The sequence below is a fragment of the Monodelphis domestica genome, chromosome 4 (genome assembly GCF_027887165.1).
Source record: "Monodelphis domestica isolate mMonDom1 chromosome 4, mMonDom1.pri, whole genome shotgun sequence".
In the NCBI taxonomy this organism is placed as follows: Eukaryota; Metazoa; Chordata; class Mammalia; order Didelphimorphia; family Didelphidae; genus Monodelphis; species Monodelphis domestica.
In genome coordinates, this window is record NC_077230.1 from 360,915,417 (window position 1) to 360,940,012 (window position 24,596).

At 45.2% G+C, this 24,596-nt stretch overlaps 1 protein-coding gene across 2 annotated transcripts in view; it reads right to left on the minus strand.

Moving 5' to 3' along the window:
• Positions 1–24,596, minus strand: part of DLGAP3 (DLG associated protein 3) — an 87,673-nt gene that overhangs the window by 35,580 nt on the left and 27,497 nt on the right. For both annotated transcript variants that reach the window (XM_007492768.3, XM_007492769.2), the window contains exons 2-3: positions 21,288–21,374; positions 11,893–13,089 (exon numbers count right to left, since the gene is read on the minus strand). In XM_007492768.3, the coding sequence (XP_007492830.2) occupies positions 11,893–13,029 (1,137 nt within the window). In that variant the 5' untranslated portion in view covers positions 13,030–13,089; positions 21,288–21,374. The remainder of the gene's footprint in view (positions 1–11,892; positions 13,090–21,287; positions 21,375–24,596) is intronic.

Sequence of the window (24,596 nt, forward strand, 5' to 3'; positions counted from 1 at the left end):
TCCTTGAAGGCAGGGACTATATTTTTGTTTTCATCTTTGCCTCCCCAGTACCCAAAAACATGCTTTGCATGAACAAGATATTTAACATATGTTCACTGGCTTGAATTATGAGTTCAGGGAATGTATCTCAACCCTGGCCCAAGAGCGAGTAGTGAGAAAGAACTTCAATTATTCAGACAGCTGCAAGAGCTCTCTATCTTTGCCCAAAGCAGAAGAGCTAATAATAATTCTTTGGCTTGCCTTGATGATAATTTCATCTTACAGAAAGAGGAAGTGCTGCAATGATAACTGCTATTCTGGACCTAATTCTGACCAACAAAGAGGAATTGGGTGCTGAAGAGAAATGATGGATGGAGATTTGGGGGGAAGTGAGGATTCTAACTTGGAATTTCTGATAGAGAGGAGGAGAACTGGGCACAGTAGATGTAGGGAAAGCAGCATTTTCAAAGGGTTCAGATATAGAACAGGTAGGATTCCTAGGAAGGGATAGGAAACTCTCAAGAATTAAATTCTGAAGACACAATAAGAAACAATTCTGATGAAAGAAGAAAATAAGGAGTTGTCCAAAGTGGCCAATGTGGATGCACAGGCTTCAATTTTTAAGAAACATACAATAAATGAAATGAAATACTGATTTGCCAAACAATATGGAGCATAGAATGATTTAAAGAAGCATGTAAAGATTTATATGAACTAATGTAGAATAAAGCAAGCAAGACTAGGAAAATACTATAAACAATAATGAAAAGGGAAAAAAACTGAATAGCATGTAATTAATTATATGATTAAGCTTGGCTCCAAAAAAAAGAGATAAGAAAATGCACCCTCCTTCCCTTACTTAAATAGGTAGAAAACTATAGGTCTGGAATAACTTTGTTGAACTGCTTTTTTCCTATTGTTTTTATTATTTGTTACAAGGAATATACACTGGATATAGGAAAGGGAAAGGATATATTTGGAAAAGAAGGCAATATAAAAATGATAACATCAATAATAATTTATAAGGTAAGATAAAAGAATAAACACATTGTGCAGTCTAAAGAAAGTCAAGTACAAAAGATTGAAGCAAGGGCAGGAAACAGAATAAATAACAAAGCATGGCAGCATCTTGTAAAAATAGTGTCAAGAATTATTTTTTATAAAATTAAAAGAGAAAGAAATAAGTTACTGGTCAGATCTATGGGAGAAGAATTTTCCCATAGATCTATAGGAGAAGAATTCACAACCAAAATTCATAAATCTAGAGAATTTGTGGCTGAAAAGGAGATAGAAAGGATTACAGAAGGTTAAATAAGCAAGTTTGATTATGTAAAATTAAGTTTTTTGAACAGAAAAAACTAATGCAGCCAAAATTAGGAGCTGTTTAGTCTTTTCAGTTCTGTCTTCATGACCCCATTTGGGTATTCTTGGCAAAGATAGAGGAGTTGTTTGCCATTTCTTTCTCCACTTATTTTACAGAGGAGACTGAGGCAAATAGGATTTAATGATTTGCCCATAGTCACACAGCTAATAAGTGTCTGAGACTGGATTTGAACTGAGGTCTTCCTGAATCCAGATCTGCTTCACTATTCTTTGTGCCACCTAACAGTTCTAATAGGAGAGAAGCAAGTAAATGTGTATGTGCATGTGTGTGTGTGTGCGTGTGCACATGTGCATGGGGGGGCAGAAATGGATCTTGCAGCAAGTCTTTCTGATAAAAGATCTCATTTTTAAGCCATATTAAAATTTATTATAAGAAGAAGAGCCACCTGTGTAACAGTCATTAACTGCCCAGCCTTTACTACTCTTCCACCTTGGAACTGATACCTAGTATCAATTCTAAGGCAGAAGGTAAGGGTATAAAAGAAAAAGAAAAAGAAAAGCTATTCCCCAATTGACAAATGGTCAACATCTTTGAATAGGTAGTTTTCAGAGAAAAAAATCCAATTCATAAATAGCCTTGTGGGGAAAAATGCTCTGAATCACCAGTAATTAGAGAAATGAAAATTAGAATTATTCAGGTTCTACCTAACACCCATCATATTGGCAATGGTGACCAAAAAATAAAGTGACAAATGTTAGAGGAACTGCAGCAAAATAGGTACATTAATTCACCATTGGTAGAGCTATGAATTGGTCTGACCATTCTGAAAGTAATTTGGAACTATTCCCAAAAAGCTATTAAACCTATGCATACTCTTCGAGTCAGTGATTTCACTACTAGGTCTGTATCCTAAAAAGGTCAGAGAAAGGGGAAAAAAGGACCCATCTGTACAAAAATATTTATAGCAGCTCTTTTTGTGGTGACAAAGAATTAGAAATTGAGGAGATGCCCTCCATTGGAAAATAGTCAAATTATTGCATATATATGTAATAGAATTCTATTGTGCCATAAGAAATTATGAAGGGAATGGTTCCAGAGAAATATGGGAAGACTTTTATGAACTGATGCCAAAAGAAGTGAGCAGAATCAAGAGAACAATTTATACAGTTGCACAGCAACATTGTAAAGACAAACAATTTTGAAGTCCTTGTGAACTCTGATCAACACAATAACAAATCACAATTCCAGAAGAATAAAGCTTTAAAATGGCTATTCACCTTTTTATAGTGAGGAGGTGGACTCAGAGGACAGTTTGATACATATCTGGGGGTGGGGGGCATGGTCAATGACAGAATCTATTTACCTACACCATACTTGTGAGTAACAAGGATTTCATTTCTTGGGGTTTTTTATTGAGGTGAGAGGGGGGAGTAGAAAATGTAGAACTGAAAATTTTGAAATTTTTCATTTAAAAAAGGATAGCATCAGGAGCACTAAAACTCAAAATAAAATGAGATTAGCAAAGAATAGTAAAGATACTAAAAAAGTTTTTAAAAGCTTTATTGGGGGGGAAGAGAATGAAAGAAGTGATAGGGCCACTTCTTGGAGAAAATGGGATGATGCTAATGGATGATGGAAAGAAGATTGACTATTATTTTCCTTCTATTTTCTCTACTAAAGGCAATAATCTTTTGACTGGAAAAGACAGAATAAAAATGAATCAGAGTTAAAAACCTAAGTAGAGAAACAGTGAGTGCCTATATTTCCCTGAACTCACCATCAGGTCTAAGATGAACTACATCCCAGGGCTCTAAGAGAACTGGCCCAGGCAACTACACAGACTCTAATAATCATCTTTGAAAAACTGTAGAGAACAAGAGATGTGCTACATAAGAGAAGCAAAACTATGCTGATTTAAAAAAAGGAAGAAAATTAAGTCTGCAAACTATAGTCCAATGAGCTTGACTTTGGCTCATGGCAAAACTCCAAGATGTATTATTAAAGGAATGATTAATGAGCACTGGAAAAAAAGCAGTGATTGCAAAGAGACAGTACAGTTTCATCACAAAGTCATGGGCAGCTTGGTGGTACAATGGCTAGAGCATTAGGACTGGAGTCCAGAAGATCTGAGTTCAAGTTTGACCTCAAACATTTGCTGTGACTCTGGGCAAGTCTGTCCGCCTCAATTTCCTCAACTATAAAATGGAATAATAGTATCACTAATCTCTCAGGGATGATGCGAAAATAAAATGAGATGATAGTTGTAAAATACCTAACAGTGCCTAGCACATGGTAATTATTAACTATTATTATCAAGAGCAATTCACATTAGACTAATTTCATTCCCCATTTTTACAATCACTAGACTGATAAACAAAACTATTGCTTACCAAGATTTTAGGAAGATGGAAGAGAGGAGAGGAGAGGAAAGGAGAGGAAAGGAGAGGACAGGACAGGACAGGACAGGACAGAGAAGGGAAGGGAAGGGAAGGGAAGGGAAGGGAAGGGAAGGGAAGGGAAGGGAAGGGAAGGGAAGGGAAGGGAAGGGAAGGGAAGGGAAGGGAAGGGAAGGGGAAGGGAAGGGGAAGGGAAGGGGAAGGGAAGGGGAAGTGAAGGGGAAGGGAAGGGGAAGGGAAGAGAGAATGAGGGTGAAGGGAAAGAAGGGGGGTAGAAAAGGAGGGGAACGGGGAGGAAAGAAGGGAGAGAGGGAGAAAGAAAAGAAAGGAAGAAGAGGAGAAATATTATCTCATTTGATCCTGACAAAAATCCTAGAAGGAAGATATTATTATTATTCCCATTTCACACTTGAGGAAATAGATTAAGTGACTTCCCTAAGAGAGAACTTATAAGTAACTGAAGTCAAATTTGAACTCAGGGCTTTCTGATTCTGAGCACAGGGATCTATCCATTGTACCACCTTCCTACCTGAATAAAAAGAAAAGATTTGGGCTCAATAAAAGGAAAATTTCCCAGAGTTGAAGCTATACATATATGGCATGGGTCTCCTGAAGAGCAGTTGATTCTTCCTCACTTGAAGCTTCAAGCAAAAAGATCAGTTGACCACCTGTCTGGGCTATCATAAGAAGGCATTTCTGCCCAGTTAGACATTGAACTAAGTGGATTCTAAGGTCCCCTGCAATTCTGTCAGTCTGCCCTAAGCTGGTGACTTCATCCCTTTACATTAAAGTGTGTTTCTCAATATATTTTTCATAATCCATCCTCCCCTTCCCCCACCCACATTTGGACTAACATCACCAAACTGCATTTAATTGGCTGAATTGGGAACATTTGATGAAGTTCTTTACAGAACTTGTCCACCAGTTCATCCTCTGCAACAGATGTTAGCATATGAGCCATAATTATCTTCAGGGAGGCTATTGGTTTCCCTTCCCCAAGAGTACTGCCAATCAAGATGACCCAGAATCCCATTAAGTAATTACCATTAGGGCAAAGATTGAAGCCAACTTTGTCAATTCTTTCAATGGCTCTCCAAGGAGAACTTAAGCTCCATACTTCTCTTGAACTGTAACTTCATCCTTTTAGTTTCATTTGTAGAGATAATGCCAATGCAAGTGGGTATGAGTCAGTCAGTTGATCATCATAGAAAAATCGCACATGAAGAATCTCAACAATTAAATTAATGTAGGTAGATGTTTTTTTTCAAAAATGGTGCCTCTTAACACCCTCCACCTCCCTTTTCTGATATGCCTTGGAGGATTTGACCTTTCATTTTAGGAACTACCACTCTGAAGTCCTGCTGTCCTCAATGATGTCACACATGACTTCATATACCCAATTGTAGGCTTCAGCCATAATGTATTCCCTAGGCATCTTCTCTCTGCCACAAGCACATGTAGCCCTCCAGGCACCCCGCACCCACCTTTGCTAGTTCTGGAACACTAATTGAATCAATATTGCCATTGCTTTTCCAAAGGATGTGTTAATTCCCCAAGGCTCCTCCACTCACCATTCCTGTAACTTTCCAAATCATTGCCTTGTTGCTCTCAGCAAAGGTTGGTAAAAAGGAAGTGCTTAATAAATGTGGGGTTTTCTTATTATTATTATTCATTCATCTCACCACTATCACCATAGAGACAGAAGAGGGACACACAGGACTGGGGGCCATTTTAAATTTGTATCTAGGTGACCTTGGCCAAAGAATTCATTCCCAAGTGAACAAATTTCTGATAATGAGTCCCACTGTACTTAATCTGACTTGTCCTCAAGTGACAGACCCATAATCCATTACTAGTACTGTCCTTAAAACCTTTCCAGCTTGGTCAGGTCACCAAATTTTGGAGTCCAGGGTCACCTTTACTTTATGAAAAAGCATCAGTAGATTTTTAGTTTTCCAACTATGCTTCCATTATTTTACAACACCCCAGAGAGAGGATTTTCTTTCTGCTCTATGGGACTATGTTATCCAAGAAGGTGGTAGCTGATCCTGCCATTCTTTCCAAAGCAGATACTGGGTGGGCCTGAAGCTGGGTAGTTGGGCATAGAGCTGGGAATGAGTTCAAAGAACATTTTTTCAAATATTCAGATTTCCATTCAATCACCTCGTCAATTATCTGCTATTGAAGAATAAGAAAAAACTGGAGAGAAGGAAGAAAAAAATGGGGAGAAAACTAGAGATGGAAAGGGATAAGAACAGGAGGATAAGGATTGGAAGAAAAAGGAAGGAAGGAAAAGAAGATGAAGAGGAAGATAACTAGGAGGAAAGGGAAGAATAAAGGAGGGAAAGAAAAAAGGGGAAGAATGTGAAGAGGGAGAGGAAATAATATGGAAGGAGAGAAGGTGAGAAGGGAAAAGAAAGAAGAGATTAGAATAAGGAGGAAGAAAGAAGTCATAAAGGGGGAGGAGGAAGAAGAAAATAGATACAGGAAGAAGAAAATGAAAAGAAGAAAGAAGAGACAGAGAAGGGAAGAAGGGTCTCTTGGTTTCCTGCTCTCTTCTTGTCCAAGTAATCCCCCCTACCCACACACATGGGGGGAAGGGCACACGCACACATGTGCACACACATCCCCCTTTCTTTCTTCCCCAAGTCCCAGCATCCCCTATTTCTGGAGCTTTCTTCCCATTGTCCATCTCTGTCCTCTATCAAACACAGAAAAATAGTAATGGAATTGGGTAGCAAGGAGAACTGAGTTTAGAAATGACTGAGAGCATGAAAAGAGACCAAAGAAACATGCTAACACCTCTTCTCCAGAGATCTTTGGCATCGAGAGCAACAGTCTGGGAGGAGGAGGGGGGGGATGGAGAAAGAAAATGATGACTTCAAAGGTCTTTCTCTGCCTGGGGACTGGGCATGTGTATCAGACCCAGGCCAGGGAGCAGGAGGAAGGCTGACAAGGTCATTAGGTAGGCTGAACATTTGCATATTTCCAATTTGTGTGAACTGGTTTGAGACAAATAGGGGGTGGGGGATGGGGATAATTCACAGCCCTAGTGAGGCAAGAGGCCAAGACAGCTCAGTGAAGGAATGGGCACTAAGCAAGAAGACGTGGGCTGAGTCATGAGATAAGGGTCCCAGAGAAGGGCTGGCAGCTGAGCAAGGAGATGGGAGTATCCTTCCTGATATCTAAGGAAGGAGGTTTTTGGCAGGGAGGGGTGGCCCAGTGAGCAGAAGCCTACTGAAGGAGATGGAAGCTCAGACAGGATAAAGACTCAGTAGGGAGACAAGAAGTACAGTAGGAAGATGGAGTTTCAGTGAGAGAAATGGGGACTTGGCCAAAGAAACTGGGGGCTCAGTGAAGGGAACAGGGATCCATTAAGGGGGATGGGGCTCAGCATAGGGGTGGAAATTCAGTAAGAAAAATGGAAGCTCGATGAAGGGATGGAGACTTGGAATTCTATTTGGACTGCACGTTTTGGTGTTTGTCTCTCCCCCACCCACCCTCCTTTGGGCAGAGAGGTTGTAAGTACCTGAGGAGTTGAGGGCAGTCAAGAATCCCCAAGGAATACAGAAAGCCCCACCCTAATGGCCCTGCAGTGCACCCCACAGCAAGCTTGGGTGTCTCCCTCCAAAGGAATCACACCTCAACTAAGCCTACCTCCTGCCCCATCCTTTTCCAAAAATGAAAATTTCATGGGGAAGGGGAGTGAGGAGGAGGGAAATATGGGGAACAGAGACAGGCCAGGCTGAGGGAGATAAGTGAAATTCAGGAAGAGAGCCTAAGCAGCAAGTATGCCCCCACTCCTTCCCACTGCTGCTTGGATCACAGGCAGCTGCATCCTTCGCTCCCCTCTGCAGGATCCTGTGAGGTGCATGTTAAGAAGGAGGGCCCAGGGGAGGCCAGGAGTCTGTCCATCCCCCTTCAGTCTGCAAAAGGCTCTAGAGAGAATCAGGAAGAGACCCCTCTCCTCTTCCCATCTCTGTTCCCTTTTCCCCATTTCTGATTCTAAGGAATTCCCTACATAGCCCAGACCATTCTTCTAGGTGAAAATCAAGGAAACAATTATGAAGGGAAAGAATTGAGTATGGGGAGGGAGGAAAGGATAAGGGAAAGGGAACCAATCAAGGAGGCAGCCCCCAAACAAACTCAGAAATCCTGCATCCTGGCCCATAATATGAGCCCCAGGGATCAGAGATGCCTCTGGTTCCATATTTAGGACCTCACTTCCTCCCATCTCTCCATCTTCCCTCCCCACCAGTGATCACCAAATCTCTTGCTAAGTTGAACACAAGTCTGGCACAACTCAAAATGCATACACTTCCATCCTTCCATTCACAAACTCCTTTCTTTCAATGCTCAGTTAGCTCTGCCCTTTAAATGAGGTAGGAGAAGCCCTAGACTCCTCACCCTATGGTTCTCTCCCACCCTCTTCTAAAGAAGCTCATGACCCTCCTTCTGGTCTTTCTGCTGGCACAAGCAGCAGCAAGGTGGGAAGTATCTACCAGGTACATTCCTTGTGGCCCACAAAGAGGGTTACTCCAGGCATGTCCAATCAACTTGGGCCTTTTATTGGATTAAAACATAAAACCCAAGTCCCCTCATATTCAGTCTGCTAATCTCTTGGCAAGACTGCCAATATTGGCCTTAACGTGATGATCCAAGACAGAGAAAGGGGCCTCAGAAGATCCTTGGGCTGCCATCACTCACTTAAATGGCCTGATCCATTGAGGAGGGAAGTGTTTGAGATGAAGGGACCATTCCCAGACAGTCGGTAGACATCTGTCCTTGCTCCATCTTTGTTACCTAACTGCCCCTAATTGCCAGGTTATTATTTTTATGAATTACAAGAGGAGAAAGAGCACCAAATTTGGAATAAAAAGATCTGATTTCAAATTCTGGCCCCATTCCTCAATTTCCCATGTGACTTCAGGCCTGTGACTCTACCTGGCTAGTGGGTAAAATGAGGAGTCCACAGGCTTCACCAGTTTTCCATGGCAAATAGCAAAGAAGGTTAAGAACCCTCAAACAAGATGATCTCTCTGAGGTCCCTTCCAACTCTAAAGCCAACTCAAACAGGAGAGAGCCAGTTATTAAATTTTCAGACAAGTTGGTCTCTCTGAGGTCCATTCCAGCTCTAAACAAATGTACTGAAGCCAATTCAAACAAGAGAGCCAATTGTTAAATTTTCAGTGAGAGGGGCAGTTAGGTAACACAGGGTAGAGAGTACCAACCCTGGAGTCAGGAGGACCTGGGTTCAAATATGACTTTGGACATTTCCTAGTTTTGTGACCCTGGGCAAGTCACTTCATCCCAATTGCCTAGAGCTTGCTGCTCTTCTGTTCTGGAACTGATGCTGACAGAAGATAAGGGTTTTAAATAAAATTTTTAAAAATATTTTCAATGTGAGCATTTATGCTTGAGAAATAAGTGAATACTACAAATCAGGAATGAAGGGTAGTAGAGGGAAAGAAGGCACTGCACTTTGGAAGGGAGAGAAGAGGGTAAAGAAATTATAGTTAATCATCTGGCTATTTCCTAGTTTGTTTATTATTATTCTATTTGTTTATTTATTATTAACTAGATTCTAAGCTCTGTGGTTTCTATGATGATGAAGGATTGTAAATGCTATTGATGTCCTTTAAATTTAGCACCATGGGGCAAAATTCTAGTCACTCCACCCTCGTTGTGCTTCTGCTACTAACTCTTTCCTGAACTTTGTATTCTATTTCACTTCTCTGTGGCTTCAAGCAGCCCATCCTGGATTCTCAGGTGTTCTCCCCTCCAATTCTACATCAAAATCCTGCAATCTTGCCCTGGAACCTCTAAATGAAAATACAAGGGTCTCACTCTGACCTCTAAAGCCCTTCATAAATGGACTTCCCTCTACCTTACCAGATGTATTTCCTATTTTTTTACTCCCGTGTTTCAGACTAACTGGACTACGAGGTGGCGTCATCACTGGGAATCTTTGTGGCCAAGACCACTATGGCCGAGGCAAGGAGCATGGCACACATCATCAGTTGGGGTTGGATGAGTTGGGAGTTGGTTGTTAAATATCTAACAGATTCTAAATCATGTGAAATTATAATCCTTTAATTCTAGGATTCCTGCCACTCACCTAAGGAAAAAATGGACCACAGTATGTGTGTGTCAGATAGGACACAATGTGTGTCTGTATGTGTCCGTGTGTGTGTCTTTCTGTGTGTGTATCTGTCTGTCTGTCTGTCTGTCTGTGTGTATCTGTGTGTCTATGTGAACATCAGTCCTCAAACTAGGGAGGGACATGGTAGGAGAGAATCTCTCTGAAACAAGACCAGAGAGATTCAAGGAGCAAAAAGGTGTGCCATGTCTTCTGGCTGAAGCTGTCTGTTGGCCCATCAGTGTTAGAGGGGATACGGACTGACCAGCAGAGAATCTATGATGAGCTGTAGGGGGAAACCAAGGACATCCTAGGACAGGATATGAGGCTGTGTGACTCGAGCCTTCTGAGGTCTCTGGGTCATTCTAGGAAAGCCATGTAGTATATTAAAAATGGTTGGATTTGAAATCAGAGGGGCTGAACTCAAATGCCAACACAGCCGCATCTATGACCTTCAGTGGAGCCGTTCCCCTCTTGGGGCCTCAGTTTCCTCATCTGTAAAATGGTGGGAAGGGGCAGACTAGGTGGTCTCTCAGACTCCTTCTACCTCTAGCTAATCCAAATCTTTAGAAACTAGTAAAACTCCATCTGTACTGTGGAGGGCCAAGACAAAGGAAAGATATTTCCCAGCTAGGGGCGAAGGAGTCAGGCTCCATGATGACCCAGTTGGGACTAATGGGGCTGAAGCCAGAATTTGGGTGTGAAAGCTCATTCCAGGATATCACTAGAGTAAAGGGGAACAAGAACTGGATTTGGAATGGGACCTGGGTTCAAATCCCAGCCCTGCTATGATCTTGGTGGGCCTCAGTTTCCACCTCTGTACAATTTGGAAGTTAGACAAAATGACCTCTAAGAGTCCTTCCAGCTCTAAGTCTGTGATCCCATGCTTCTCTCCGCCTTAAATTTCTTTCATGTCCTAGGATGAATGGGCCCAGGGTGACAAACCCTAGCCTCGCACAGCCCTGGCCTCTCAGCAGAAGTCCTGTCCCAGCCAGGGATGACCAGAATGGGAGCCCAAAGGCAGGCTCTTCCCTAGTTCCCAGCGGAGTTCTATTGACCTTCCCCTCAGAAAAGGACTCAGTGGGTCGCCTCAACACAAACTAATTTGGATTACAGCCCCCCCCTTCCTGGCTGGGAGCCCACTAGCAAAGGCAGTAAGTGGGATGGAAGCGAAGACTTCCGGGAAAGGAAGGTCGCCTCACTCTAAGGATTGCCCTACTCGAAGCTCTTCTAATCCAGTCGGAGGCTCGACGTTTTTACCTCCCCTCCACCCTGGGGATCCGGAAGGCCAAAGAAGCCATAACCGGAAGGAGCTGACCAGTAGCCCCTGCCCACTCCCAAATCCCTCAGCCAGGTGGGAAGCGTCTCCCAGGAAGTCCCTCAAGGCCACAAAGTGGGTTACTCAGGGTGTTTCCAATCAACTTTGTTAGGCCTTTATTTGAGTCCCCTCAGCCTTCAGTCTGCTAATCCCTCAGCAAGGCTGCCAGGACTGGCCTTAAAGTGATGAAAGGTGACTCAAGGCAGAGAAAAACATCCACCCGCACCCCACGCAGGTCCCCCCACTCCATTCTCTCTCCATATCACACATAGTCCCGCTATAAAAATAATAAATAAAGGAGGTCCTGGGTTCAAATATGGCCTCAGACACTTCCCAGCTGTGTGACCCTGGGCAAGTCACTTAACCCCCATTGCCTAGCCCTCACCACTCAGAGTATTGACTCCAAGATGGAAGGTAAGGGTTTAAAAAATAAAAATAAATAATGGCGAGCTACATAAAATAAATGGGAAAACTCGCCAATACGGGTTCAAAACTGTTCAGCACTTATTTTCTAATATTATCCTTACACAGCAAACGCAAAGGACTCTGTTATTTTCATGGAACGAGGCGGGGAGCCCAGGCCAGAGGAGAGTCCAGCTGTGCCACGTGGTTAATGGAGAGATGACTAGAGTGGGCACGGGCAGGAAGGGTGAGGGGGGGGAGGGGAGGGGAAGGGGGGGCATGGGGACCCAGGGCGCCTCCCCCAAGCAGGCCACTCCCCCTACTAGCACCTCACCTGAAGGTAGTGGTAACTCCTATCCTTGGCCTTGGTCTCAGGCCCCAGGAGCCCCTTGCTTGGCCCAGACCCCTGGAACCCATCCCGGCCCTGGCTGACCATCATGGTGTGCCAGGCACTACGCTTCACCGTCTGCCCGTCCAGGGACATGGACATGCCAGTACAGGCCAGGCACCGGCCCTCGGGCCCTCCTGGGAGCCCCTTGAAGCTCAGGTCCCGGAAGGTCCCGTCGGGCGCTTCGAGGCAGAAGGGGGCGCCGGCGTCTCCCGGGGGCCTCCCGCCCGCCAGGAAGCCGCTGTCGCTGTCCAGGTTGTCGTCGGAGCTCCACCAGCCCATGGACTTGGGGGTGTGCCGCCCGTTGGCCTTGCGGTCCTTGCTCTTGCTCCTCTTGCCGTGGCGGGACTGGTGGTGGTGGTGGTGGTGGTGGTGGTGGTGGTGGTGGTGGTGCGGGGGCCCGTGGGGGGAATGGTGGCCGGCGTATCCCTCGCTCCCCGATCCCGCGCCAGGCCGGCTCTCTGCCTTGGGCCCGTTGTAGTCCCGCTTCCCCGGAGCTTCCAGGGAATGGGACTTGGCAAAGAGCTTCTGGACAGAGTGGACCAGGTGGCGGATGCGACTGGGGCTCTCGCTTCGGGGCTCCGGGGCGGCCCCGCCGGCGCCAGGGCCGGGCCCGGGGCCGCCGCTGCCCCCGGCCACTCCCCGCGGATAGGGCAGGGTGTGGAAGCCGTCCTGCTGCAGAGGCAGCTGCTTCTCAAACTGGTCCAGGAGCGTCGGGGGCAGGCGGGCAGCCACCTTCCCTGGAGGGTGGCCCACGCAGTCTTCGCAGCCATCAAAGGGAGCCTGCCCAGGGAACATCCTGGGGAAGGTGCTGCTGCCTGCCCCGCCAGGCCCAGGCCCGGGTCCCAGCCCCCCGTCAGGACCTGCAGAAGGAGGCTCGCTCAGACTCAGGGGGCCGTCGGGGGACAGGTGGCCTGGACCGGCCCGGGAAGGGCAATAGCGGGGGTCCGTGGGGTAAGGGTCGCCTGGGCCCAGGAGGTATGGGGGTCGGGAGCCCGGGGCCGAGGGGCCGTAGTCCATGGGCGAGTCGGGCAGGCGGGCAGGGCGGGGCTGGCTGCCGCGGTCGCCATGGTAGCCCCTCATGGCCTCAGCAAAGATGATTCAGACTCTCCATGGGGCTGCGGGCCGGGCCCTGGGGGCCACCTGAGCACGGAGGAAGAGAGCGGAGATTAGGGCAGCCTGAAAATCTATTTCCCCACGAACACCCCCCAGCGCCGCCCACACACACATTCAGCCCCCGTGACCCCGCCAGGGCCAGACTCATAATGGCTCTCCGGAACATTCACCTAAAGCATCCTCCTCGGCACAGAGAGTGACGACTCCACGATGCACGTCACCGAGGAGGAGAGCGACACAAACGATCCAGGCTTGAGCCCGGGCTAGATTCCCAGAGTTCTTGAAGGTTCACAAAGTGCCTTCCACAAAGTAGTGAATAGACTTTTATGTGAACTTCACAGATGGAGAAACTGGGGTCAGAGAGATAAAGTACCATGTCCAGGACTGAGGCCGGAGCTCAGACCTCCTGACTCCATTGCACAGCACTGCCATATCAAGTCATGGCACACAGAGCTCAGAATGAGTGGAGGAAAACCACATTTAAAGCCTCAGATCCATCCAAGCCCTTCCAAAGGCACCAGGCTAGGAACTGGAACAAATGTTCCTGCTTGGGTCCCCATTTTGCCATGACTAGCCAAGTGATTCAGGAAAAGGACTGTGAAGGAGGAGGTCATGCCCAACAGCCAACGCTAAAGAGGACCAGCTGGAGGGCACCTGGGGGCTCAGTGGATTGAGAGTCAGGCCCAGAGATGGGAGGTCCTAGGTTCAAATCTGGCCTCAGACACGTCCTAGCTAGGTGGCCCTTACCATTTTTCTGCCTTGGAACCAATATATAGTATTGATTCCAAGACAGAAGGTACGAATTTAAAAAAAATAAAGAGGTCTAGCTGCTCATTTTCACAGGACCAGCCCATGATACCCCTTCTGTGCCCTTCCCCAGGGCCATTACAAAGCTTCTCACTAAGCCACCTTCTATCCTAAAGTCACCAAGCTAGCCTCTGAGCCTGGATTTGAATTCCAGTCTTGGCAGGTGGAACCAAGATGGCGGCTCAGTAGCAGTGAAAGTCTAAACCACTCTGACATTCCTTCCAAACGAATCTTTAAAAACTGCCTCAGAATGACAGGACTTAAAAGTGAACAGTGAGAAGGTGTGAGGGGGCTCTCCCACTGAACTGCAGTCTTCCTGACTCTAGCCCAGCTGGTGCTCCTCTTTTCTACCCTCTTTTCCTCTTCAAATCATGCCCTTAAGATGGCCCCAAACCATGGTCCTCCAAGTCCTCACAGCCAACAGGTCTCACTAGAGACCTACCACTCACTGCCTGAGGTCTATACAGGTGAATAGTATAGGTAAGGGTGAACGGGAGCCAGATCTAACTGGGTTGAGAGAGCCAATTTTTAAGTTTTCAGGGTAAGCATTTATATGCCAACAATTGCTACAAACCAGGGCTTGATTTATTATTTTGCTGATTGTTTAGACTCAAGAAAGTGTTTCTAATGCAGATTAAACTTAAGAGTTGTGGGGGAACCAGGTGGGACAGTGGATAGCAAGCCAGGCCTAGAGTCACAAAGATTCCTTTTACCAAGTTCAAATCCAGCCTCAGTGTGACCCTGGGCGAGTCATTAATCTTGTTTTCCTCAGTTTCCTCCTCTATAAAATGATCTGGAGAAGGAAATGGCAAACCACTCTAGTATCTGTGCCAAGAAAACCCCAAATGAGGCCAGGAAGAATCAGACATGACTGAAAACTACTAAACAACATTCTTTGTCTCATTTCAAATACAACCTTCATAGAGCTGAAATGGAGAAAGTATTTTGTAATCTTTCAGTGCGAGGTGGAGAGCCAGGCTTAGAGATGGGGGGTGGGAGGATCCTGAGTTCACATCTGGCCTCAGACACTGCCTAGTTATGTGATCCTGAGCAAGTCACTTAACTCCATTTCAGTCTATACCACTCTTTTGCTTTAGAACTAAAATTCAGTGATAATACATGTATAACCCAGTAAAATTGCTTATCAACTCAGGAGAGAGGAGGGAAGAGAGGAGGGAGACAACATGAATCATGTAACCATGAGGGAAAACATTAAAAATAAAATAAAAACAAAAATAAATTAAAATACATAAATAAATGGTTTTTGTAAAGAACATACTTGGTATTGATTCTAAGACAGAAGGTAACAATTTTTTTTAAGTACCATAGAAGGCTCAGGGAATGAAATCATCACCAGCCGGGAAGCCTGCTGACTAATAACAATAATAATAATAACTGGTATTTATATAGCATTGTAAGGTTTGCAAAGTGTTTTACCTCCATAATCTCTTTTGAGCCTCACAGCCCTTCTGAGTCAGAACCAGGATTCTCACCCATACACTGGAAGAAGAGATGCTACCCTAAGGTGTGCCGGCCTGAGATTCTTCACCAAAAATTCCCTTTCCTGGCCACAACTCCTCTTTATGTCCTGTCACTCCCCCCCTTAGAATGTCAGCTCTTTGAGGGATGTTCCTGCTTTGCTTCTGGATTTCTACTGGTTTGAAGAACAAAGGACAGCGCCCAGAACATAGCAGACATTGAATAAATCGTTATTCATTCATTCATTCATTCATTCATTCATTCATTCTTCCCCAAGCAACCTTCAGCCTCACATCCTTTTAGTCCCAGGATGGGGGCTTGTAGAGGGGATTTGAAAATCTTACAGTCCAAGCCAGATAGACCTAGGTTCAAATCCTATTTCTAACTCTTGTTATTGTTGTTCAGTCTCTTTAAACGTCTCTGACTCTCCATGACCCCACTTGGGGTTTGCTTGGCAGAGATACTAGAGTGGTTTGCTACTGCCTTCTCTGGCTCATTTACAGATGAGGAAACTGAGGCAAGCAGGATTAAGGGATTTGCCCAGGTTCACACAGCTAATTAAGTGTCCGAGCCCAGATTGGGACTCGGGAAGATGCTTGTGGGCTTCCAGCTCTTCCTAGCTGTGTATTCCAGGGCAAGTCACTGACTCTGAATTTACTCATCCATAAAATGGGGATAACAATACCTATAGAGCCAATTTCACAGGATTATTGTGGGACTCTTAAGAAGATTGTAAAACAGTTTGCAGACTTTGAAAGCACTTTGCAAGTTTTAAAGGGCTATGTAAATGTCAGTTATTACGATTATCCTCAAGATCATGGGGCCTCTAAACCTTCCACATGAATCTTCTCCTCTCCTCCCACCATCCCTGGGAGACGTGATTCCCCACTGTACGGAGGAGTGTGCAGAATCCCATAGAACAGGTGAGCAGCTGAGCACGTTTCCAGGAAGCCCCCAGAGCAGCTCAGCAGGGAAACTTGGAATGGGATCCAGGCATCCTAGCCCCCGGGCTGCCACTCACAGGATCCTACAGTTCCAAGACCAGAAAAAAGAATGAAGCCTAACCCCTGACTTTGTTGAAAAAACTCAGTCTTAAAGAAGAGAGGTGGCATCCTTGAGGTCATGTAACAAGTTAGTAACAGTCAGAACTTGAACTCAGCTCTCATGACTCCCAGTCGGGGGGGGGGGGGGGAACAAAGCAATAAACTTTTACTCTGCTATATAGTTCCTGTCTACTCTCATCTTCCTTTCATAGTTGAACTTTTCATCAGCCCCATACCTCTCCTTCCTATTCATTTGTTCCCTCTTTAGCATCCTGGGCTTGGAGTCAGAAGGACTCATCTTCCTGAGTTCTAAACTGACCTCAGACACTTACTGGCTGTGGGACCCTGAGCCAGTCACTTAAACCTGTTTATCTCAACTTCCTCGTCTGTAAAATGAAACCTGACAAGCCACCCTGGGAGCTTCGCCAAGAAAACCTCAATGGAGTCACAAAGAGACAAACAGGACTAAAAACCAGGGACCAAACAGCCTCTGAAAACCTAGTCAATCATTTACCAAATAGCAGAGACCAGACAAGGTTCTGCAGATACAAAGATAACGATGAGAGAGGGTCTACCTGGGAGACTTGCCTTCTCTAGGAAAAGACTAGATTTACATGGAGGACAGTAGAGAAAAGAAATACAAGGTAAATTTCTTGAGGCTTGAGGAGCACTAAGGGGGGGGGGACAGCAGGAAATTCTGTGAATTGTGAAGGTAATAAGAGATTCTAAGAGCAGAAGGAAGAAAGGGGGACATGAGCTGTTGTGGCTGGTTTGACACACCAGAGAGGGCAGGAAGGAGAGTGCTGTTTAATGGGATTGGAAAGGTAGATTGGGTTCAGGTTGTGAAAGGCTAAGCAAAAGGCCTTAATAGAGGCAACTAGAGTTGATTTGGGGGTCAAGGGGAAGGTAAAGAGTTGTCTTGGCCATACTTACCCAGGAAAATCACTTTGGCAACTATATGGATGATGGCTTGGAATGGGAAGGAGATAACTGATGAGACCCAAGCCAGTGGCATGGCCAAGTCCATAGAAAAAAGGGAATGGAGAGGTTCAAATCCTGCCTCCCACATTTACTATTCTGGTGACTGAGCAAATCCCTTAAATTCAATCTGTCTCAGTTTTCCCAACTGTAAAATGGTGACAATCACAGCACCTATCTCCTAGTTTTGTTGATAACATTTGTAAAAACACTTAATAAGTATTTATGTCCTCCCTTCTTTTCTCCCTTCCTCCTTCCCTCCCTTCCTCTTTCCCTCCTTTCTTCCTTCTTTCTTTTCTCCCTTCCTCCCTCCCTCCCTCCTTTCCACCTTTCTTTCCTTTTTTCTTCCTTCTTCCTTCTTTTGCTACCTCCCTCCTTCCTTTTTTCCTCCCTCCCTTCCTCTTTCCCTCCTTCCTTCCTTTCCTTTTTTCCTTTCTTCTTTCCTTCCTTCCTTCCTTCCTTCTTGACTCCAGTTACCTTGGTTGAGCCATGCCAGTTTTCTGGGTCTTCAACTTTAAAAGGGATGTGAATTCAATCATAAAAACAATTTGCAATACAGGGCAGTGGCAGATAGTGTTGACTCACTGAGGACAGTTGTTCTATCCAATGCACCACCATCTAGCTATCTAGAACATACATAACCTTGTTTGATCCTGTGAAATCAGTATAAAAGTCTCCATTTCACAGATGAGGAAAGTGAGAGACATTAAATGATTTGCCCATAGTCCTACTACTATCAAGTATCTGACCCCATGTCTCCTTGACACCAAGGCCAGCACTCTCCCATTGATAATTCATTGATTTTTTCCATTATCAATCAATTTTCCAATTATCAATTCATTGATAATTCAATGGCATCCATACCTTGATGTTCCCTCTCTAAAGGTTTTGCCAGCTCTAAATTCTATGATCCAATGAAGTGACCTGTCTAAGGTCACTCTGGTCAAACAGATCAACATAGGATCAGAGATACAGAACTTAAAAGAGTTCAATTTATCCAACCTCCTCATTTTGCAAATCAGGAAACTAAGGTCCAAAGTTTCAGTGACTTCCCCAAGGTCACACAGGCAGTCAGTAGCAGAGTCAGTATCCAAAACCATGCCCCATGTCTACAACTACAGTGTCTCCAAATAGGACATCTATGGCTCAATGTTGAGCCTTCTGGCTCCAAATCCAGTGCTCTTTCCACTGCATCATTCCGTCTACCCCGTGTTCACCTAGTATGTGACCTTAGGCAAGTCAATTATCCTCTTTAGCTTCAGTTTTCCCATCTGTAAAATAAAAGGGAAGGACTAAATTCTCTAAGGTCCCTTCCAGCTTTCATAGTCTAAGATTCTGGCAATCAGCTTCCTGCTGATCCAATTTTCTCGCTTTGGGGTGATGGTATCACCTTCCTGGTCCTTTGTATTCAAAACCTCAGAGTTATCTTTGGTTCTTGTCAGTTCTACCCCTTGATGGCATCTCTTGGTATCATCTCTCCACTGGCAAAACCAATCTCTTAGTATAGACAAATTCTCAGTCTTTTCCTCCTGGAATATGGAAGTTGTCTCCCAATTGGCTTATCTCCAGCCTCCTAATTGGTCTGTCTCCAGCTTCCTAACTCTTGCTCCTCTCTTCTCTTAAAACCCAAATAACATCCCTAAAACACAGTTTTCACAGAGTTTCCCCTCCCTGCTACATTAAGTCTATCCTTTGAGGAACTATCTGACCTGACCCCACCGACTTGAGGATTATGGGATCGTTGATTTGGAGCAGGGAGGGAGCTCAGAGGTCATCTAGTTTGACGTTGGCCAAAGTCACAGAATTAATGATACGAGAACAAATATTCAAACAGGTCTTTCCACTGTAAATCCATCATCCTTTTCACTGTTCCATGCTGCCTTATCTCCCATTCCTCCCACTCCCACCTCTGACTCAGTTTCCATCTTTCAAGGATCAGCTAGTGTGTGGTGGAGCTAGAAGTCTGGGAGTGGGAAGAAAAGGGGTACCCAAGACCTTCCCTGGGCCCATGATGTCCCTATTCTGCCCAAGACTTAAAGGACAAATGAGGGCATCCAATTCCATAGGAGGGAACCACAGCAACAGGGCTGCAAGCCCAGGGGATTTGTCAGAGGTGGGGAGGGTGCCCTTTGGGGTGTAGGGGGAGGGGCTGAGGAAATGGCATAATTGTTTCCCCTCATTAAGATGAGTATGAGGCCTGGTTTAGAAGCAATTTCATTATTCTCTCATGAAGCTTGGTTAATTAACAGACTCATTAGCATACCCAAAGAGGGCCCAGGACAGCTCAGCTAGAGCTATTCCCCAGTGAGATGAGGTCTCTGTGATCATCAGAAATGAGGAGAAAAGCTGAAGATTCTCACCCTCCCCACAGCCAAATGTGAGTTGGCTTTCCCACTCCTAGCCCTGGTCCCCATCGCAGCCCGGGGACAGCTTATGCTAGGCCAGTTCCTTTGCCCTCTCCCCTCTCCCAGTGGTCTTCTTCCTCAGGAAACCTTCTCTAATGAACCCTAGACACTTCAGCGCTGTTCCCCTGCCTCCTGTGATACACTGGAAAGGACACTTCCTGACATATATTTAGAACCACTGCCTCCCACTCTCCACCCAACCAGGGCCCCACCTTCCTCAGCGCTCTCTCTCTATTACTAAGCCTGGCAAGTTTCCCCAAAATGTCTTTCTGTGGTGCTCCATATGGTCTAAACCTCTGCACCTGCCTCGACCTCCTCCTCCTCCTCCTCTTCTCTTGGCCTCATCTGCTCTCTAGCCTGACTGGCCAGCTCCACCTGCTTAGCAGAGAGCCGGGCACAAGCAAGAGGACTCAGGCGACACAGCCAATAAGGGGCAGAGCTGGGGTTCAAGCCTCAGCCCCTCTCACTCCAAATCCTGCGGTCTTTCCACAGCACCACACTTCCTCCCAAATTCCAACTCAGAGAGGACATGTGATAAGACGACTTATCATCTAAGCTTGCCAATCACATCACTTTCTGTTCACAACTCCTCTATTGACACACACACACACAGAACTATAACTGAGACAGAACATGTTTACCCAGAGTACCTCAATCTCAGTTTATCCCAAACAAAATTCATCTCCAGCTCCCCATCCCAAAACCCATCCTTCCTCCGGATTCCCCTATCAGGCAATGGCCGTCCCACCTCCCAGTCAACCAGACAGGAGCCCCAGAGTCTTCCACTCTCTATTCCATAAATGTATCCTCCACATTCCCATTTTTGTGCTTTGTTCGGGCAATCTCTCCTGCCTGAAACACCCTGACTCCCCATGGCCACATCCTCCCTTTCCATCGGGACCAGATCACTGGCTCCTCCAGAGAGAAGCCCCCTCTTCTCTGAGATTGTACAGCATGAATCTGGACCCTCAAACCGCTGGCCTTGTGCTACTCTCCCTCTTCCTTGGGTTAAGGCAGGTCTCTGCATCTGTACAGAACATTGTCTCTCTTGGCTCAGAGACCATGTTTTTTCTTGCTCCCATCTACCCCTCAACAGAGCCCACTGGCACTGGGCTTTGTGGTATTGCATGTTCTCCTTTTCCTCTCTGACATCTTCTCCCATCAGGTCTCCTTTTCCTTTCTTCCTACCTACATCTAGATCTTCACAGTTCATAGTAGACTTTAGGGGTTATCTAGTCTAATCCCCTCATTTTACAAATCATAGGATCATGTATTGTGGAACTGGAAGGGACCTCAGAAGTTGCCTAATCTGACTCCCCCAATTTATAGATGAAAATGAGTTAAGTGAGTTAAGTGGCTTGCCCAGGGTCACACAGATAGCATCTGAGGTAGGATTTGAACCCAGGTCCCCTGCCTCCAGAAACAGATGTTCTTTACACTGCCCATTCACTTCTCCCTTATTCCCCTTAAGCCCACTCTACTCCTTCACCGCGTACCATCCACAGCCCCTTACCATTCAGGGTGTCCCATCCTCGGCCACAGGGTCCTCACAGCTTGGTCACCAAAAAGCCTTCCTCGGTAGCCCTTGGTTCCTGAGGAGCTAAATACATGGGGGCGAGAAAGACAAGGGTTATGAAGTTAAGATGTGGCCTTCCCAGAGAGCAACCTCTAGACCCCTGGCAAAGGCAAGATTACCCAAACAGCTCTGCTCCGTGCCCAGAACATGTAGGACAGGCACAATAGACAGTCCACCTCCCCTCAACTCAGCTCTGTGCCCATCCTGCCTGTGCTCCTGATACTCAGCATCTCTGGTCCCAAACATCTAGATTAGAGAGATACCAAAAGCCTCCATCTCAGCATTTTCCCATCTGTTCTTCAATTTGAGCCTCACATATACACAGTCCCTACCAGTGAGGTCTAAAGGGTCCACCCTAGGCAGTTGTCCTCACCAACTACTGGGTTCGGGGAACCCTGGCCTTCACTCCAGGCTAGCTCTGTAACGGCTTTCTAAACTCCCCCATTTCTAACCCTGGAGTCTAACTATGGAGTGTGGAGCCACCCTGAACCTCCCAGCTCCTGAGCCTGCTTAGCTCCTCAAGCATTATTACCCTGTTCTCTCAGGCACCCAGCCACCCACCACCCAGCCACCCACCACAACGAATGCCTTCCCTCTTTCTTCCCCTTCTCCCTTTCTAACTGCCACTCCATCTTAGCGTTTGAGTCTATGCATCCTTTCTTCCATCTTTCCCTTCCTTCTCCTGTGGTGGCCAAGAACTCTGGGCCAAAAGAAATGTATTCTCAAGAGTTTACTCACATAAAAAAAAGAGGAACTGGGCATAGGAAATAGAATACACAGTTTGAAATGAGGAAGACCTGAGTTCAAGCCCTCTTTTCAACATCTACTACCGTATGAGCATGAGCAAGTCACTTAACTCTAGTTAGTAAGTGTCTAAGGCAAGATTTGAACTCAAGAAGATAAGTCTAACTCCAGGCCCAGGATTCTCTTCACTGAGCCACCTAGCTACTCATATTCCTACTTAATCACTAGCTATCTCCCTTCTCTGGGCACAGTGGAAAGAAAAGGGGATAGACTGAGCCATCACAGTGCATACACACAAAAAAAGTTTTCGCCATCACCAAAAAGAATTCAATACATTTGGTTTTCCCCTAAAATGTCTTCACAAAAGACAAATGCTTTCATTGGAGCTTATCTCCACTTTATAGAGGAGAAAACTGGCTCCCCAAGGTTTAAATTGTCTGTTCATAGTCATACAGTGGAAGAACCAATACTTGAACCAACTTAATAGCAACATATAATTTCAAACTAGGAGGGCTCTCAATGAGCATCTAAGCCAATTTTTATTACTAAGCCTGGCAAGTTTCCCCAAAATGTCTTTCTGTGGTGCTCCATATGTTCTAAACCATTTTACAAATAAGTAAACTGAGGCTCAGAGGAGGAAGTGATTTGCCTATCGTTACAAAGGCTCTGAAATGTTTGGAGTAGAACCTGAACCTCCCAATTCTAAGTCTAGCATTCTTTGTATCATGTAATTCAGCCACTGGGAAGATCTTCCTGGCCCTCCAAGATAACCCTTTGAAGGAAAGGCAGAACTCCTCAATTCTTACTAGGTTTCTAATTTTATCCATCAAGGATGATGCATTTCCTACTAGAAGTACAGCACAAAAATCATTACAAGATTGAAATCCAAGATTAGAGATGAGGGAAAAAAATTTTATAAACCCTTAGCTTCTGTCTTAGCGTCAATACTATGTATTGGTTCCAAGGCAGAAGAGTGTTGTGGGCTAGGCAATGGGGGTTCAGGGACTTGCCCAGGGTCAGGAAATTTTTTCAAGTATCTGGGTGCCCTCAATGAGTTTAAGTCACCAGGTTCAGACAATTTATATCCTGGGATAATGAAAGATTTGAAGACATAACTACTGAGTGACTATGTGATACATGGAAGGAAACTATGGCATCTACTTGGGGAAAGTTCATGAAAATGATTCCCAAGCCTTTGGATTGAAGAAAGGGGTTAGAAATTCTCTTGACCAGAAGCAAAGAGCATGACTTAATATTAGGTGATCCTAGCAGCCTAACCATCAGACTCTGAGCTTCTTAAGAGAAAGAACTGTCTCCCCAATACTTAACACAGCAGTAGATCATAATACACAGTAGGCTCAAGCCCAGAGAAGGTTCATAATAAATATTTATTGACTAACTCTGAGAGCCTTCAATATTATGCCCTGCAATGCATTCCCCAAATTCTACAACCTGCAAATCTACTAAGTATACTATCTATCCCTTCATCTAAATTATCGGTAAGAATATTGAACAGAAACAAAACCAAAAGCACAGAGTAAAACTGGGGCATACCACTAGTGAGCTCTCTCCACACCAATAGTACCATCACTCTTTGGTCTAATCATATAACCAGTTCATCCATCCCAAAAGGATGTCTTGAGGGATGTGGACAAATCTTGTGTGGAAGTCAACAAGGCTTACTATGTCTATAGTATTTCCCTGATCTACTAGTCTAATCAATCTATCAGAAAAGGAAATGACTTTAACTTTGCATGATTTGTTCTGGATGAACAAAAGATGCCTATTTGTAGCAATTGTCCCTTTCCTCCCTAAATGCTCATAAACCATCCCTTTAATAATATGTTCCAGAATTTTGCCAAGAATCCAACTTAAGCTCATCATCCTACAGTTTATAGAGTCTACCCTCTCCTACGCCTTCACTTCCTTTGAAAATCTGGACAACTATCTGTTTCCTATTCTATGGCACTTTCTTCATTCTCCCTGATTTTCCAGAGATCTCCACCAACTCAGCAATTATATCAGCAAATCTTTCAGTACCCTGGGGTGTAGTGGATCTGGACCCGATGACTTAAACTTGTTGAATGTAACCAGCTGCTCTCTTACCATTTCCTCTTGTAAATTGGTTTTCATCTCTCTGCTAACCATTTTTATCTTGCACTTCCTAAATGGAATATAATTATCCTTGAGCAAAAACAAGAAACATCATGGAGCTCAGTAGTTTTGCCATTTTTTCCATCATCCAATATCATCATAGGCTTGATAGGTTCTGCCCAGCCCAAGCAGTAGTCTGATCTCTTCTTTGATCTTCTTCTTGCCCCAATATAGTTGGTTTTGAGTTAAAAAATCCTTCTGGGGAGTTGAGGGAGATTTTAAGCTGAATTTTGAAGGGGAAAGGAAGCTGGAGGAAAAGAGCAATTAGAAACAAAAGGAGATTGGGGGAAGAGCATACTAAAGGAGAACAAGAGACTGGAGAAAAGGAGGATGCAGAGGGGCAGGGAG